The following is an 18,790-nucleotide window of genomic DNA, read 5'->3' as shown; positions in this document are numbered from 1 at the left end:
ACCTAGTCTTGGATTCATGTAAATATAATACACTCAAATGTAATGCATTGCTGCAGCCACAGTTCTAACATCCTTTGCTTCTGACGCTTTTCACAGACATAAAAAGGGCTGTTTGTGGATATTTATATGTATAATGCAGGATTTGTGAGTCTCAGAACAAGAAAAAGTACTTCTTTCATTTGCTAAAACAAATGTAGAACTTCTAAATAGATAAAAAGTGTTAATTATAAGGATTAATCAAAATATCATGGTCTCTAACAAACACATAAGCACTATCCAGTGGCATAACCCAGGCACAATAGGACATGAGAGCCAGTATGGTGCAGTGGTTAGAGTGATGGACTTATTGGGATTAGGGATGTACATAGAACCAGGTGGGGTGGCTCAAAGGGGTGGGGGGTAGGACTTTAAGGGCTGGTCAGGGTGCACTTACCCCTCCCCCGCTTTCCTCGCACCAGCGCTGGAGTCCTGTAAAATCTTTCGGGACGGCAGTGTACCTCCCTGCCGCCGCTTCCCCCTCTTTGGCCGGAAGTGGCCAGAAGCACTTGGCACACGTGCATGTCGCGATCATGCATGAGCCTATCTAACATGTTTAAATGCGCATGTGACGTGCGTATGCTTGCACCTGGCGTGTGCACGTACGCCCGGTACTTCCAGCCACTTCTGGCCTAAGCGGGGAAAGGGTGGCAGGGAGAGGGGTAAGTGCACCCTCCCCCTTCCTCAAAGTCCTACCCACCCCCCACCCACAGCTGGATGTTCAAACCGACCAGTGTTTGAACCTCCGAACCAGGGGCGTAGCAAGGTTGGAGTGGGCCCAGAGACAAGATTTTAAAATGCCCCCCCCCAAAGTCCAGGGCCTCCGCACACCCCAGGCCCCCAAGGATTTAAGTCTGATATTCCAAAATAAGTATGCTGCCTGCAAATACATTTCACTGAATACACACACACACATCACAATATATAGTGATATACATTGAGTACTATACATTTGTATTACTTTTAATGCCTAGAACACACTAGAAAAATGAATTATTAAAATGGGCCCCTCGCTGCAGATTAGCAAAGGAGACTTTCAACCATGCAGGGTGAACCTATGTTTGTTTTCCCAGAATTCTGAACAAATTCAGTCAAGTTTGATTGCAGGAGGTTTTTCACAGGAGGCTTTTAAAGCCCTTTAAGACACATCTCCTCTGGAATAGAGGTGCTGCATTCACATGTTGGCCAGATTGACCCTGAAGTCCCTGCAAGTTATTGGGGAGCAGTTCACACACAAGAAAAATAAAATAAAAGCACCACACATGCTTCACAGTTCTCACTCAGACCTTCTGGGTTGCAAAACAACTTGAACATAAGTGCATTTATAAATGAATGAATGAATAAATAAAATTAATAAAATACTGTTCCAGAAGTTTTTGCAATTTTCTGCCATGAAACAAGCCACTTATAGGACTTTTTAGATAGTTTTTTTTAAGTCAGCAAATTTTCCAAGCTGTTTCAAAATAAATATTCAGAGACTTCTCGGTCCCTCCCCCCCCCCATATCCAAGCCCTATGGCAAGCAGATCCCTATATATGGGGGGTGGGGCGGGAAAGGTAACCACAAAAAGGAGTTCACACTCTACCTGGCAAATGCTGGTCTGGGTTAAGCAGGGCAGCAAGGGGTCTTCTGCTGCAGAGAACACTCTGGCTGGCTTGGGCCCTACTCAAGTTCAGGCTTCACTGCGGCCTACATGGAGGCCTCCGTGGAAGCCCCGCCCACCCGCCGATCAGCTGAGAGGCGGGAGAAAAGGAGCTCTTTGCAGCTTGCCTGCTGCTTGGGTTGCGGGCCAGCAGAACAAGCAGGAGAGACGGCGAAGAGGGCAAGTGGCTGAGAGGCTATGGGGCTGGGCAGGGGGCAATGGGGAGTCACATGAGGTGCCTCTGGGGTGCTCCTCCAGGCAGTGGGGCCCCCAGACAACTGTCTCCCCTTGCCCTATCATTGTTACGCACCTGCTCCGAACAGGTTTGTGCACATCCCAAACTGTGATATGTAACAGCTACAGCCTAACTTACTGTATATAGTTTGTGTGTAATCTGCTATGGCGCCAGAGGGGGCACTGTAGCTTCCTCAGTACTGGTTGGGCTAGCTAGGAATTTCTGTTCTCCTTCCTGTTCCTGTTCGTTCCTGTGTGAATGTGAATCTCAGGTGCTATTGTTACATGTGAAGTTACCCAAGATAGGAGTGCTGGTCAGATATGTATGTATTTATTTATTATTTAAAAACGTATACTGCCCTTCCAAAAGGCCCCCTATTTCCCTTAGGGGGTGGGGTCTCTCTAGGAAGAGCAGAAGTTTCCATGTTCTATCCCTGGTATCTCCAGAGAGAGACTCCTGCCTGCAACCTTGGAGAAGCCATTGCCAGTCTGTATTGATTATACTGAGCTAGATGGACCAAAGGTCTGACTCAGTAGAAGGCAGCTTCCTATGTTCTTCCTAAGTTTAATCACCATTCTCAATATGTGCCATTGTTTGCGTTAGCCATGATATGCTGAATATATATATATATATATATATATATATATGAACAAGAAGGCCTGCCCTTTGCTTCTTCTTCTAGTCCACTGTCCTAGTGCACACCAGTACCTAGTGCACACCAGTATCTCTTCTTTAGTTCACCTGCCTTACCATTATCCTACCACAAAGCCCTCATACCCTGACAGTGCAACATTCCAGTCATTTCGACCGCATTCCAAGGCACAGACTTTGACTCCCTAGTTCTGTGGAGCTCGGAGTTCTGACTAGGAGCTGCCTGCAATACAGCTTGCCTGCCAATAAAAGTGACCTGGAACTGTTATGCTTGGAGACTACACATGTCCATTCTGGGTTGTGCTTGGAGGAAACTGAGTCTGTAGTCGCTCATTTGTGGTGTTTTACTGTGGGGTTTTAAAAAATTAGATGCATTTTGTTGTAAGCCACCACAAATTCATTTATGAAGAATCGTGGCATAGAAATCGTTTACATGAATAAATTGCAACTTCACAAACTACTGTTTTGCATGCTACTTTCCAACCTGATTGAAAGAGGTTTATGGTAGTTCGCAAATTGTGTTCATCATAAGTCATTCATACACTACTGGTTATTTGTAAATTGTTTCACCATAAATCATGCACACTGTTGGTCTGTGTTCGTTGTAAGCCATTCACACTATTGGCTGAACACCAGTAAGTTTGCCCAAACTGCAACAGGTCATATAGCAACGAGATGCAATCTGTGCCTTTAAAAGCCTGCTGAGAGGGCTGCACATGCCCCCTGAAAAAGCAGGAGATTATTCAGCTGTCTCTCCACCTATTACATTTTATATCCCGCTCTTCCTCCATGGAGCCCAAAGTGGTGCACTACATACTTAGGTTTCTCCTCACAACAACCCTGTGAAATAAATAAGTAAATTAGGCTGAGAGAGAAGTGACTAGCCCAGAGTCACTCAGCAAGTATCAAGGCTGAATGGGGAGTTGAACTCGGGTCTCCCCGGTCCTAGTCCAGCACTTTGTGCAAACTGGCATTCAGTTAGTAGTTCCTGAAAAAAAGCTTTCACTTTTGTTTAAAGCAGGCTGTGCCTTTCATAGCTATATATCAAGCAGAAATCAACAGGTGCAGTTTTCAGTACAATGGATATGCAGTGATAGGAAGAGCCTAGGTTGTTGATCTCTGTCTGTTATGCAGTTGTTAAAGAGAGAGCTGCTAGTAAAAAGCAAAACAAAAGTAGCAATCATATCCTTAAGTGGGAGCTTATACTTTTTAGAAAGTTTATCTTCCCATACAGAGTTTTGTTATAGGATCTCTTTTTAATATATGATTTTAAAGAAGAGCAATGTAGAAGCATTTGCTATGTGTGTCTCTGTGTGTGTGCGCGTGCAAAACACTATACAGACATCTTCCTAGTAATTATTACAACATCCCAGTGAGGTCAATTTTAGTATCCCTACATTGGGACTGAAGAACTCAGATTTGGTTAATTTCCTAAGACCACTTGGAAATTTCGCTCATAAATGTGGTTAGATTTGAAACAGAAACTTCCTGACTTTCAGCTCAGACCCTTTGCTGCTACTCTATACCAGCTGTCAATAATATGGAAAAAGGTAGTAGCAGACTGATTTGGTTTGTTCTATTTCAACAAGGGTAGATCTTGGTTACCAATATGTGTGTTTTTATAAAGGTGTACTGAAGGTATACGTTCATTTGTCCAACATTTTGCAGTTAATAACCTTGCTGATTACATTTAAAAAAAAATCCTTTCCACCTTTTACAATTTTTTCAAATGTCAGTAATATAATCTGAGTAATCTCAGAAATTTACTTGTCTTCAAAATTTAGACCAAAATATGATCATTATTTGCCCATATGCATGCTGCCCATATGCACTGTGTGAATCACATGACCAGCAGTTACTATGCACAAGGGAGACAACAGAGGAAAGGGAAAGAAATGAAGGCTAAACAGAGAACAATATGCATTTAAATTTGCTTTCCTAACTATGTTAATATAGCATTGTTCCCCTAGCTCTTTCTCTACTTTGTAACATAGTGAATGGGTCTGGTTAAAGAAGGGTGCAAGGCTGAATAGAGTTTAGCTAATATCCTTTTTCAAATACTAGGAAGATTTTTGATTTCAGATTTTTGAAGATGGCGAGGCTGTTATCACGAGCAGATAAGCCCAGGCGTGGGTGCCGGTGAGAACCACCGGAATCCACCGGGATCCGGCGGTGCCGCAGTGCCAAACTCAGCGCCAAAGCCCGGCTCTTAGTCCAGGTTAAGGGCGCACCCAGCTGCCAGAATCGTGTGTCAGCACGAGCTGCTTGCAGCTCACACGGACACAGAGATGGGGGGCTAGAGCGTCCATTCCCTAGGGGAATTCCCCACTGCCTTGCGCTCAGCGTGAGCTGCACTGTGGGATACCTGGAAGCCAGGATGATGAGTCCCAGCCTCAGAGCGATTCACCCTGCTCCATGCTGCACGGAATAGTGCTGATCATGTGGAAGCACGCTCCGCGCTCCCACCAAGCACAGCATGATGGTTGAGAGGGAAGCAAGGTTTGCAAAGTCTTTCTCCCACCTGCCCGGTAGATCGTGTGAATGGCCCCTGTATCTTCCGTAATTGATAAATGTATGCAGAACTTTAAATATAAATGTTCTGAACTGAAAATATTGAAGTTAATTAATTTCCTTTTTTATGTTGGGAGTTTATTATAAGTAATACAGTTACCATCTGGGGATAATAACTGGCCTATTTTACAGAGTTATTGTTAAGATGACTACAGTAATACATATGAAGCCCATAAAAAGCACTTTGCATTGTTAGGAAAGGATTGAGGACAGGAATTAAGTAATTATCAACAGGAGTATTAGAATGTGTTGATTTTAAATAAAAATAAATAAAAAGCTATATTATAAAAAACTGCAAGACACTCCTTAAGGTCATTTTCTACATTTTTCAAAACAAATGAAACAAGCTTCTTAGCCTTTCCAAATGGCTCTCTGACTGTCATCAATGTCTAGAGATTTTGGCATTTAGAACATTTTACATATTTATGCAACTCTGGTTATGGGCCACTATAGTTTTTATTGTACTCCATTATCTTGGAGGAGCAGAAAAAAGCATTTCTCAGTACTAAATGGCTTCTAAGTGTGCTTTTGTATATCAGAGATATAAGTATCATTTGTACTGAAAGGTGTCTCTGCATGTGCATGGGAGTGCACGTGCAGACGTGCGAAGTACTTATCTGCAACATATAAGAAGGAAGAAATACTGAAAAACTCTCTACATTGCATGTCAGTGAAAATCTTTAGTCAAGGTATGATAAAGAGCATATGAAAGCAAGTGATAAGAAATGTGCACACAACTGCATAGTCATTTTTACAGTGTTGCACAGTCTAGGGATGGCTAGGTTAGTTTATCACACTAAAATGACTCCCTTTGGATTTAGGAGCTAAGAGTGCTCAAGGGTTTAGTGTCCTGACATCTCTTTAATTAGCAGTCTCCTGGATCCTTCACTAAGAAGACACTAAGCCAGTGGACTGCTGTTCAAGGGGTTTAGAAGGTTGGAAAGCCACAAAGCAAGCCTCCAGGACTATGCCTATGGGAGATACAGAATGTGCAACGTACCATTTCCCCGCTAGAAGCAAAGTAAGACTTTTGACTGTGGCTGCTGCTGCTTCAAGGGTGATGCAGTTCTAAGAAGAAAAGAAAAGTCAAGCAAAATGGGTGAGATAAGTAAAGACGATGTTGAGAAATACCTGGAGAACAACCCACAATTTGCCAAAGAGTATTATGACCGAAAGCTGCGGTTGGAAGCTATAAAGAGTGTCTTCACTGTTGACCCTGGGGATGTGAAGGATGGGATTTCCTTCAAGGAGATGACCAAGTTGGAGGAATGTCAGCTGCTTTTTGAGTTGATGAAGGAAGTCCAGGAGGAAGCAAGTGCTATGGAAAAGATAGTCCATAAAGTGCTGGCAAGGTTGGCACAGTTGCTGGCAGCTGACCGGTGTAGCATGTTTATTTGCCGCTCCCGCAATGGTATTCCAGAGATGGCCAGTAGGCTCATGGATGTCACCTCTACATCCAAATATGAAAGCAATCTGGTGCCTCCTGAGAAAGAAGTTGTTTTTCCTCTGGACATAGGAATAGTGGGGTGGGTGGCTCATACCAAGAAGCTGTTTAACATACCGGATGTTAAAAAGGTAAGTGAGAAATATTTTCTGTATCTGGGGAATGGGTAAAAGTCCCTTCTCTAAACCAAAGGCACACCATTCTAGGGCAGAGTTGAGACATGACCATTGTTTCTTCTGTTCAGTCCATATCTGACCATATTGATGGAAATTAGGAGAGAAGATATGGGAAAGTCAGTCAGTAAATCAGAAAGCTTCATATCATGTGCAGGAAATTAGTGAATGTCCAGATTCTGTGGGCATCATGTAAGTTAAGCAATGTAAGCCTGGAAGAAGAGCATCTAAACAGGGGCAGCTATTACGAAGCTCAGAAGAGGGTCTGGCAACAGGTGAACTTCAGATGTGACCTTCTCAGAGCCATAGCCAAGCTATTGGTGGAGAAGGTACAGTTGAAGTACAACTCCCACTAATTTCAATACGGTAACAACAGTTCTGGGTAGATGGCATCCTATAAATCTCAAGCATAATGAATTAAGAATGGAGCTTTAGTATTATATGACCAATAGCACAATCTCTGTCTGATAGGTACCTATCCTTGTTAATGAAGTCATTCATTTTCAAGGAGGGAAATGAGCAGAGGTGGGCTTATACCACATGATATCAGATACAATTCTGAATTTAAAACATTTCCAAAATTTATGGGTGTTTATATTCAGAGCTTGGTTTTTCCTTATCTCCTGTTGACATCCACTTCTCAGGTTTCCAAACCACTTAGTCACAAGGAAAGCTGAAGTCACATAAGATTGCTGAAGAAATGCATGTATTATGCTGTAGCAAGGTGCAGATGAGTTCTGCTGCAGAAATGGCATCCTACTGAGACTAAATTGGAAAAGATCCATATACATCAGCAGGGATAATTCCAGTCAGACCAACTGATGATATGACTGCATTTAAATCACTAATGTTTGTTCCAAATTTCTGTGCCATTTTTACAAGTTTTAGTCTAATCCTGTGTCATTTGTTTACACAACACTTCTAAAAATACTTTTGGAAATATGTTGAGAGTTAGAAAGCAATCTTCTGAGTTTGCTTTTTAAGTTCGTAGAACTCCATAGATTTCTAGACAGGAATAAAGGCATTTTCACATGAGACTCATAGTGGCTTTCCCCTAAATGCTTATCAATGTGAACTAGCTGATCTGGCGCAGAGCATCTGCACCCCCTAGTCCCCCCACCCCACTGCATTCTTCCTAACCGCCCCTCTTCTTCTCCCCCCACCCACAGCCGCTGCATCTGCCCCTCTGCTGGGCCCACTTGTCATTTGCAGCCGCTTCAGCTGCCCACCATTTGCCGCTCTGGCTGCCCACCCATCAGTCATGGTGCCTGCAAGTTGCGGCCAGCCAGCCGCTATTCGCGGCTGCCCATCTACTTGGCCCGCTCGCTGGTCATGGCCACTGCAGCCGCTCCGGCCACCCGTCTACTGGGCCGGCTTGCCGGTCGCAGCTGCTCTGGCTGGCCGCCCACCAGGGCCACTCGCCTGTCCACCAGCTGCCCGTCTTCTCCCTGATCCCCCCAGTGGCCAGCCATTCACCGGGCTGCCGCTTTCCACCCCGGTCCCCCGTTGCTAATTGGCAGTTCTTTCGTGAGAGTTGCCATGCATGAGATGAGTGACAGGTGTGCCTAAGAGAATTAAATATATAGATATAAAACCAAAATAAAGAATTTTATCTCTTCCGTTTTCTGTTCTGCTTTGACAACATTCATTTAAATAGTGAGAGAGGAGGTGAAAGCTGATTTAAGCCTCATGTGTGAAAACTTCAAACCAGGCATGCACACCATGTAACCCACAAATTAAATGGAGACTGTTAGTCATGAGTAATGGCCCACAATGGGCTCAATTACCCTGATTTTGCTGCCTTGGACTGTAAAATCCAGGAACTGTGGAGCACTTGGCAGGTAAAAAATACACGTGGCACAGACAATTTCATTCAATAAGGTGCACCAAAAATGTATTGAATCAAGTAAGTATTCATAGTTCCAATATGGCTGTCAAACCTTTCTTCAAGAAATAATCTAAAGTAAATAAAACATGTTAAAATTGTTAGAATATATACAAAGCTTAAATGAGCATCCTTCAAAAGAACACACACACACCAGTTTTGTACATACATACAACAAAAGCACGAATATCAACAACTATAAGAATGTCTACATATTTATATGTTCCTCAAGGTAATGAGACCTCTTTTTTGGAAGTTTTTAGTCCCTCAAGAATAACCATATGAAAATCCATGTAAATGGCCTAAATATTCTGTTGAAGAATTTGTTTATCCTGCTGAGTAAAATATATTAAGAGGTCGTTCACACGACCCTTGAGAGCACTGGGTAGGGTGGGAAGGTGAGATAACACCTACCTTCCCCCCAGATGATCTGGCGTGGTCCTGAGCTGCACAGCTTTTGTGTGGCCACATGACATTGTGTGGTGCTTTTGCAAGCCGCACAGCATTCTGGAGGCTGGGAAAATGTCCTGGCCTCCAGATATCCCACAACACATTATGCAACAAGCACCATGCAACAAGATCTAGGCGCCTGGCTCTGTGTCTGCTTGGATTGCAAGCAGCCTGAGCATACACATGACTTTGTACCTGCGCTTGTGCCCTTTTACCCAGGTAAACAGTCGGGTAAAAATCCCAGAAGAGCAGCACTGGGATCGGGCCCAATCTTGGCACTTCCCACAAGCAGCCCTACCCAGGTAGGTCTGCCCAAGCCTATATAGGACTACTTGTGTGAACAGCCTCTTAGATTCGTAGTAAATGACCCCTTCCCTGAAATCTCTTTATTGTTCTCATTATGTGATGTCAGCAATCACTTAAAACTAGAGCAGTCCCACAGATTTTGATAAAATTATTCCAAAGCTAATTGGTCACAGATTCTAACTGGTCAGAGATGGCCCTAAGGCAGGGTTAGACAACCTTGGCTCTCCACCAGCTTTTGTTGATACAATGTAACTCCCATCATTCTCAACCACCATTTATTGTGGCTGGGGATGATGGGAGTTGTAGTTCAACAACAGCTGGAGACCCAAGGTTGCCTACCACTTCTCTAGAGGGAGGCAAAGTGAGGCAGGTTTTGGATGGCAGACAGACAGATATGATCCATAGGGGTCAACCCACTGCTGTGGTCTTGCATTGTTCTGATTCATTTCAATGAGACTTCCTCAGGAAAATTTTCCTGGTTGGATTGTTCTCTGCACGAAATAAGAATGGGAAGGAGGCATGTCAGACTGGCCCCTTTCCATCAAAGAAGCAGGCTGCTTTAGCAACAGGCTTATGCCAGCCTGTTTTCAGGATACTCCACCCACCCGTCCACCTACCAACCTGCCCTGAAAAATTGTGGGGTAGAAAAGAACAGTTGATTGCAAAATTTAAAATCATGCAATGCAGCATATAACTTAATATTTTAATATTGCTTATGGCTTGTGCCCATCTTGTATGGCAAGCAATATTTGACTTCCTTTCTGTTGCAACCAACAAGCGTGCTTGGTAGATAATCCCTTTACATTCATAAGGCAGATTACAGGAGAAAAGATCAAGGAGATCAAGATATGCATCTCATTAGACCCAGTTCTGTTCTTCTAATATTAATGAGTTACAGCTATCCCTTAAATTGAAATAGACTATGCTGTATAGATAGTATTAGTACAAATGATATTTGCTTAATTTAGTTTTAAATGAAGAAAAACCAAACCAAACCTAGGAGCATATTCCAGCTTAACTATCTCTCATTGATTGAAAAGTGTTTAACTTTGACTGGATCATTCCATAGTTCTTCATGCACCAAGAAAAGCATATGTTACTTGTCCCTAAAATTGACCTCTGTATGAGAGGACTGGAAGATATCCAATGTAGCAGGGATCCAGAAAATTACAGGCTGATTAGCTTCATGTCTGTTCTGGGGAAATTATTAAACATATAGAATAACTTGCCTTGCTGAGGGAGAATCAGCATGGCTTCTGCAAAGGTAAATCCTGCCTCACAAACCTCTTAGGATTCTTTGAGATTGCCAACAGGCATGTGGATAGAGGTGACACAATATAATATAGAGGTGGGCTTTTAAAAAGCTTTTGACAAAGTCCTTTGCCAAAAGCTCTTGAATAAATTTAGCAGCATGGGAAATGAGGACAGGTCTTTTTATGAATTGGTAACTAGTTAAAGAGCAAGAAGCAGAGAGTAGGAATAAAAGGGCAGTTTTCACAATGGAGCGAAATAAGAAGTGGGATCCTCCAAGGATCTACATTGGAAGCAGTGCTTTTTAATTTGTTCATAAATGATCTGGAGCTAGAGGTAAGCAGCAAAGTAGCCAACTTTGCAGATGACACCAAACTATTCAAGGTGGTAAAAACCAAAACAGATTGCAAAGAGCTCCAAAAGGATATCTCCAAACTGGCTATATGGGGAACAAAACGACATATGCAGTTCAGTGTGAATAAGTGTAAAGTGATACACAGTGGAGCAAAAATATCCCAACTTCACTTATACACTGATGGGGTCTCAGCTGTCCATGCTTCCCTGAGAAAGTGATCTTGGGTTGTGATTGATGCTAGCCCAATGAAAATGCCAACCCAGTGTGTTGCTGCTGTGAAAAAACATATATATCCTGGGACATGTAGATCATTAGGAACAGGATCAAAAATAAAACTACTGGCATTAAAATTTCTTTATATAAATCTATATGCATCTGAAATTTATATAGATCTGTACTCATCTGTAACACTGTGTACAATTCAGGTCACCACCTCTCAGCATACTACAGAACTGGAAAAGGTGCAGGAGAGGGCAACCGAGAGATTAAGTGGAGGGGCAAGGAAAGGCTAAATATTTGGGACATTTTATATTAGAACAAGATTATTGAGTAGAGGGGATATGACTCAGGCTTATAAAAGGATGCATGGTGCGGACAGAGAAAAGTTTTTCTTCCTTCTCACAATACTAGAACTAGGGGTCTTCTAATTAAACTGATTGGCAGGAGATTTACAACGGAGAACAGGAAGTACTTCATACAGCTCATAGTTAATCTGTAGAATTCACTGCTGCAAAATGTGGTGATAGGCACTAACTTAGATGGCTTTAAAAGGGGATTAGACAAGTTCATGAAGCACCATCCTTATCAATGGCTCCTAGTCGTGATGGCTATGCCTCTGAATGACAGTTGTAGGGCAACAAGAGTGGGAGAGGGATATGCCTTTATCTCATGTTTGTGTGCTTCCCAAAGGCAACTGGTTGGCCACTGTGGGAAACAGGATGCTGGAGTAAATGAGTCTTGGCCTGATCCAACAGTGATTTTATGTGTACTCTGTGTAATGTGTTAACACAACGCCTGTGTTTGTTGAGAACTTTATACTTCAGTAAATCAAACCAATTGGTTTTCTGATAGTAAATAAGACATTCAAAGACAAAACGCTTTTGCCAGACTGTATCATTATACATGCTTATAAATCCAGTTTAAAAACTAAAACAATAGCTTTAACATCATATTTAAATAGGCAGGTTCAGATGACATACGGAACTGCGGGTCCAGTGGAACTGCAGTTCCATGCCTCCGTACCCCATACTCTCCAGTCTGAGTTCAGACCAACTGCAGATAGGCAGGGTTGCTGTCTGTGCAGGCTTCCTTATGTCCTGAAGGACAGCACATGCAGCCAATAGGAGCCAGAGCAAGGGAGGAGCTTCTTCCCTCAACACCAGTTTGAGTCATGGCAAACTCCAATCCCTGGATCAGACATCACGGAGGCACTGCCAAAATGCAGTTATCGGTGGCATTACTCAATATAACCTAAAGGCAATCATTGCAGTTAGGGGAGGGAAACCACAGCTCCATTTTTGTTTTTGGAACTCCAAGACCCAGTTCAAACATTCAGATTTGGGAACTGGAAGCAAAGGGACCTCCGGTTTCCCATTACATCTGAATCAGCCCACTGTGTAGCTGAATCATCTGTCATTTGCAACAGCTTTTGGAGCCAAAACTGATCGTGTTGTTTTTGCTGAAAATTTCTCATTTCCTCCACAAATGTGGAGGATCATTATTTGGCTCTTTAATTATAGTTTTGCATTCTACATGACCATCTCCAATTAAGCTAGTTAAAAAAAATTGTGAAAGTAATGTATTTCAAGCACCTCATTCTTCAGTGAAAACTATCAATGTAATTGGAAAGTTTACTTAAGAACAGGTTTCAGCTCTGGGCCTTTAACGTATCCAGTGATGTGGGTTAATAATTTTACAAGTCATTAGTCTGCTTCAAATTCCTATAAAATTATGTAAGTTTCCTTAATGAAAATCATATTGCTTCAAAGAAAGTAAATGTGTCTTCTGGTAAGCAGCACAATGTCCTCAATTTATAAATCTGTGCCAAGATATAATAGCAAAAGCATTTATGAGGAAATCCTAGGTCTTTGTGTGAAATATTCTCTCATGGCCATATTTGTTATTCAGAGAGAGAGAGAGAGAGAGAGAGAGAGAGAGAGTTTCAGACACGATGTGGTGGATCCTTGGTTGAATTTGAGAATCCCCGCTGTGCTTTTCCTTCCAAATGCACCTCTCAGATTCACCCGAGGTTCAATTTGATCAAACAAACCAAGCTTTGAAACCAAGGTGCATAGTTGGCTTGTTTGTTTTAAGCATGGCTGAATTTGCCATCATCTTGGTTCTGAACTGACACCTCCCCGCCATTAATCTTGGCTTGTTGGAAGAGGCTTGGTGCAGAGCAGCCAAGGAACAGCCAAGATTGGGTGAATGGTGGAGGGAGGAGCCAAAGAAACTGCTGGCAGCAAAACAAGCCATGCTGCTGTTGGGTCATCTGCGGAAGGAATTCTCTGCTTCTTTTTGGAAGCTTGAGTAGAAGCTTCTTGGCTCTGTGTTTTGTCTCATAGCGCCGAGAGAGAGAGAGAGACTTCCAAATGGGTTTTTTCCGGGGCAAAGGAGAACAAAATTCAAATATTTTATTCTGAATATTCTGTCATTTTAAGAATAGCTATTTTAAAACACACCGCAGTTTTATCAGTTGGAAAAGCATGACTAATTTAATCTGGATCCTGTGTGTTATTTCTTTACTGCTTGTACTGAACCCATGACGCTTAAAGTGTAATTCGCAAACAATTTGCTCCAACACAGATCTGGAGTGCTTCCAGAGCTTGCCTTCTAAGGAAAGCAGCCTACAAAGGAAAGCAGAATTTAACCACAGATATTTATTATTTCATGGGAGACACAGTATTACTTTGATGGTCTTGACAGGAAATCAAGTCTCAACTCTCAATATGATCTATCCTTTTAGAGTATTATAATTTATTAAGTCAAATTGAGTTTTGAATTAAACATGTTAGTATAATATTTATTGATATGTTTAATTGAAAATGATAGTCCACTTACAGTTTAGAAGCATCTTACAATACAAAATAATATAAAAATATTAGCGATAATTATTTAGAATAATTTAATACAAGATTCTGATACACACCTTTCTGGCTTTGTTTAAATTACATAGACTTGTTTACAGCTGCAATTATAGACTTTCTGCCTTTTATCCTGACAGAAGGCTCTTGGCCTTTAATACTTCACAAGCAGAAATGCACTATGTTCAGGATTCCTGAACAAATATTTATATACCGCTCGCATGGAGATGCATGAATGGAAAAATGCACCAGCTGAATTTCTACCTGGCATGCAGATTTATGATGCATAGCCTACACCAGGAGGCAGCAGCTCTAAGTAGCAAATTGGAGGAGAGCTGGTCTTGTAGTAGCAAGCATGACTTGTCCCCTTAGCTAAGCAGGGTCCACCCTGGTTGCATATGAATGGGAGGCTTGTTGTGTGAGCACTGAAAGATATTCCCCTTAGGGGATGAAGCTGCTCTGGGAAGAGCATCTAGGTTCCAATTTCCTCCCTGGCATCTCCAGGATAGGGCTGAGAGAGATTCCTGCCTGCAACCTTGGAGAAGCCACTGCCAGTCTGTGTAGACAATACTGAGCTAGATGGACCAATGGTCTGACTTAGTATATGGCAGCTTTCTATATCCCTATGTTCCAAACGAAGCAGTGGGGTTGAATATCCTCACTGATATTCAGCATTTGGTTATCCTGGGATTATCTTCTTAAAACTTGGAAAGTTACCAATAAACGTGAAGAAGCACCTCACCCAGACTAATAGCTTAGAAGATTAAAGCAGAGGGAAAGATCCAGACCTGCATCAATTAGCTTAGAAGCAGCATCTGCCCCCTTCCCCCAGCAGGGATTAGCAGGAAAACAGAACTGTTCATCACAGGAGCTAATAGTGTTTAATCCAAGATTTAATAGTAGCAAGAAACAGAAAGGCGACTATGTCCACTGACTGACCTGAGAATGAGACTGTCACATGAACTATAACATTAACTGCATTTCATTTCTACCAAGCTAGACAATTTCCCACACATACCAATAGAATACATGGCTGTGGATCATTTGATCTTAGACGTCACATCAGGGCAAGAGTGTAGAAGCTTCATTGCTAATTACTTAGTTTCTTCTATCTGGTGGAAGCATACAAATGGCCAGGCATTTCGTATCTTTGCAAGCAGCTACTCAGATGCAAATTCCTCATCAGAGCGGGCCTTTTATGATATGACATGCTCTCTTGAAATAGAAATGTATTTTCATATATCCTAGTAAATTAGGAAAAGGAAAAGAAATGTGATGTGTGTGTGTGTTGTGTGTGTGTGTGTGTGTGTGTGTGTGTGTGTGTGTTGCCAGCTTTTTTATAATGCTGCCATCTGGCTGGTCTTAAAATATGTTCATCATATTTAAGATTCCAGCCTCAATGTTAAACAATAAGCCATTTTAAGATGCACATATATTTAGCAAATTGTAATAGTAATTGTATGTGTATGATAGCCTGGCTTCTTTCCCTTCTTCTAAAGAAGCTAATCTTGATTTTTTTAAAAATTTCTGAGTGCTCCAGCCATGGGGAAATTAAATAAGGATGCTAGGAAATGGGAACATTTATCTTTACAGTATTCATTCTCTCATATATATATACAGCTAATGATGTATATGTTTGCATTTTTATCTTTAGTCTCTTTTAATTTTCGTTTCAATTAGTGTTTCTTGTATTTCATTCTAATGGATTGCTTATTAAAAGTAACTATTTCCCCCTGGATATTAAATCCTGGAAAAAGAGAAGGCAACTCTCCCTATTCTACCCAACAAAGCATCTTTCCATTGGCTGTTGTTGGTGAGCACCTTGGGGGCAGGGAACCATCTTATTCTTTTTTCCTGTGTAAACTGTGTTGAAAATGGGTTTTTTTTAAAAATTGAAAAGTATATAAATATTCTTCTTTATCATCATCATAAATAAGATGTTAAGGATGTCAACTTACATATCTGATATAGGTCTATACCTGGTCCATTGAAGTAATGACTTGCTAGTATTCCATAGTACCATCCATAGGTGTTCCTTTAAAAAGTTGAGTACTTGATAAACAGTTCTTTGTTAACTTCTGAACCCCACTTTGAGCTCTTAGAATAGAGCAGGCTAGAAGTAAGCAAAAATCCTATGATACCAATAGCAATTCAAAATATAATATTTAAATATCATTCTCATACACAGATGAGCACATTCAGGGGAAATGGTGGCAGAAAATGGCATGATGGAAAAGGGCTAACTTCACTCTCCTTGGGTGCCAGGCTTCCAGTGAGAATCCTCCTGCCATTGGTGTTCTTTTTTTAAAAGACAAACCTCCAGTATTAATTATGCCTCTTTCTAAGGCAAGTTGACATATGTCTAGTTTGACCCTTAGGGGCAAGCATTTCCAGCTTTTGGCAGTTCAAAGGAGAAAGAGTTGTCATGTCCCTAATTAACGCAGTATTCTAGTGAGGTCTATCTGCTGCAGAAGGGTGAACCTTACTGGTCTTTGAAGGCTAGAAGAGGATTATGGGACCAGTGTTGAAGGGAGTTTCCAAGGAAGGAGGTCAGGGTGGTTAAGATTAGTAAAGGAGGAGGGATTTATGCCTGCTTCAGTATTTAAGCCTCTCTATCTTCTTGAAAACCAAAGAGATTGTGATGGCCAGAATCCGAAGTTCTGTGAATGTAACGCAAGACCAGGAGGATGATTTTCTAGTCAATGAAGTGAAGCCAGTTCAGAACCAGTGAAGATCATGTGTTAAATCAGGGAATTTGTTTTTCTTAATTAAGGCATCAAGAACTCAGCATGGGGTTTGTTTTCCCACAGATGCTATATACTGAAATGTGCATTTGCTTATTCATTGGCGATGTCATAAATAGTTTCATTTGTGGATTGTGTTCTAAAGTGTTGCAATTTTTCAAAATATTATGTATAGGTTTCCCCCCATTTAACTCCAAACGTTGGATTATCTTGGTTAAGCAAGTTACTTCCTTGCACAGAAATTATATACCGGCGAAGAAAGGTACTTCCCATTGTAATGTTCCTTAGCAACTGTCATGCCAACACAGAACTAAAATAGGAAGTTCTTCGAATGATAATTATGATAGGGTGGAAAGCTGCCATTGTTGGTTTTCTATTCTGGTTGTTGTGCTGCCTGGGTTGATCTTGCTAGTTAGTACAGGCAGGCATACATCTAAAGGGAAAAGTCAGAATGGGATCAACTGGTAGATCTTTTTGTTGGTGCTTTCAGGCTGGAAGGTTTTACTGCTTTCTAATAATTGCTTTTCCGCTTTCAGGGACATCCAGTTACAATTGACTTTCCTTACTATATAGGGGTATGGTTGTTCCATGCTGCTGTGTTCCACCCACACAACTGGACATGGCATATTGGGTGGGCAGCCCTTCCCTTTTGTTCCCTTCCCCCACCCCAGTGGGGATTTTTGGTTCCCTGAAACCAGGCTCAGAGGAAGTGTGCTGTCTCCTCCCCTCTGCGTTTGAGAGCCATGGACTGTTGAGAAATCTCATATCCCAGACCTGGTAGCAAACTCTTCCTTGAGGAGTCGAGACAATGCAGTTGAAACTGGCAAGATGTGTGGCACAATTTTGCCCCACCTCTAGGGTTGCCAGGGCCAGAAGGTGAAAAAATCAATATCCATCACCAAAAAAGTGGAAATAGAGGATGCTTTTCACCAAAAAAGTCCCCTCAAAGTCTCCACTTTGTAGTGTCTCCACTAGTTTTCAACATAAGGTTTCACTGTGGTTTTCAAAGAAAAATAAATAATAAGATGCGCCCCTGTCCCCAAAGGGCTCACAGTCTAAAAAGAAATGCAAGGTAACGCCAGCATCAGCTATTGAAGGAATGCTGTGCTGGGGTTGGATAGGCCAGTTGCTCTCCTCATGATAAATAGAAGAGATTCACTACTTTAAAAGGTACCTTTTTACTCAGCAGGGGTAGCTGCTAATTGAGTAAAGTTAGTTAGCTAACTGCTAACTTCTCACTGCCACCACTACCACCGCCACCATGTGAAGGAAGCAAGCTGCACCTGCCAGGCCCACCTATCTATGCTCCTGCATCATGTGGCTCTGTTGGCAACCCTACCACCTCTTGTCTTTAATTAAAGAGTTCCTGAAGTTGTTTCCTCATTCCTCCACCTTCTTCTGACAATGTCCTTAGGTTGCCATTTCAATTGCAATTTCCTTGGGTTTATTTTATTTTTAATCTATGCAATTTCACTCGAGCGATAGGGCTGTAGCATGCAAAGCAGATAGTAGAGCATTTTCTTTTCATGCAGATTGCAGAAGGTTCCAGGTTAAATCTATTTAATCTATTCTAGCCTGGTAGGGCTAGGAAAGACTCCTGTCTGAAACCTTGGAGAAACCGCTGCCCGTCAGTGTGGAGAAGACTGACCTGGATGCACCAAGGGCTTGACTCCGTATAAAGCGGCTTTCATAAGGGGTTAATCGTGAAGCTACAGAAACTTCCTAACCCTAACCCTTTTGGTTACATACATCAACAATAGGTGGTAGGCTTCTATAAATCCCTATGCAATGCCATCATAAGAAGCCCTTTTATTTTCATTGTTGGGCCTTATACAGGTTGCATATAAGGCTACCAGCATTTGCTCATAAACAAGAATCATTTCACTAGGAAAAACCTTTTCTGGTCTCAGTTAATCAAGACACTTCTTAGTTCAAACAGTGGCAGTCTGGGAGTTCAAACAAGA

General features: G+C 41.9%; 1 protein-coding gene across 6 annotated transcripts in view; it reads left to right on the top strand.

The window, feature by feature from the left end:
* The first annotated feature begins 1,622 nt into the window (after positions 1–1,622).
* PDE6C (phosphodiesterase 6C) overlaps positions 1,623–18,790 on the top strand; it is an 88,231-nt gene continuing 71,063 nt past the window's right edge. For 2 of the 6 annotated variants that reach the window (XM_053311779.1, XM_053311777.1), the window contains exons 1-2: positions 2,195–2,235; positions 5,957–6,710. In XM_053311779.1, the coding sequence (XP_053167754.1) occupies positions 6,231–6,710 (480 nt within the window). In that variant the 5' untranslated portion in view covers positions 2,195–2,235; positions 5,957–6,230. Of the gene's footprint in view, positions 2,002–2,149; positions 2,236–5,956; positions 6,711–18,790 lie in introns of those variants that run through there. The other 4 variants (XM_053311776.1, XM_053311775.1, XM_053311780.1 and 1 more) reach the window with 4 other exon arrangements.

This window comes from Hemicordylus capensis, chromosome 3 (genome assembly GCF_027244095.1).
Source record: "Hemicordylus capensis ecotype Gifberg chromosome 3, rHemCap1.1.pri, whole genome shotgun sequence".
NCBI lineage: Eukaryota > Metazoa > Chordata > Lepidosauria > Squamata > Cordylidae > Hemicordylus > Hemicordylus capensis.
Note: the sequence above shows the minus strand (reverse complement) of the source record. Positions and strands in the feature narration are given on the sequence as shown.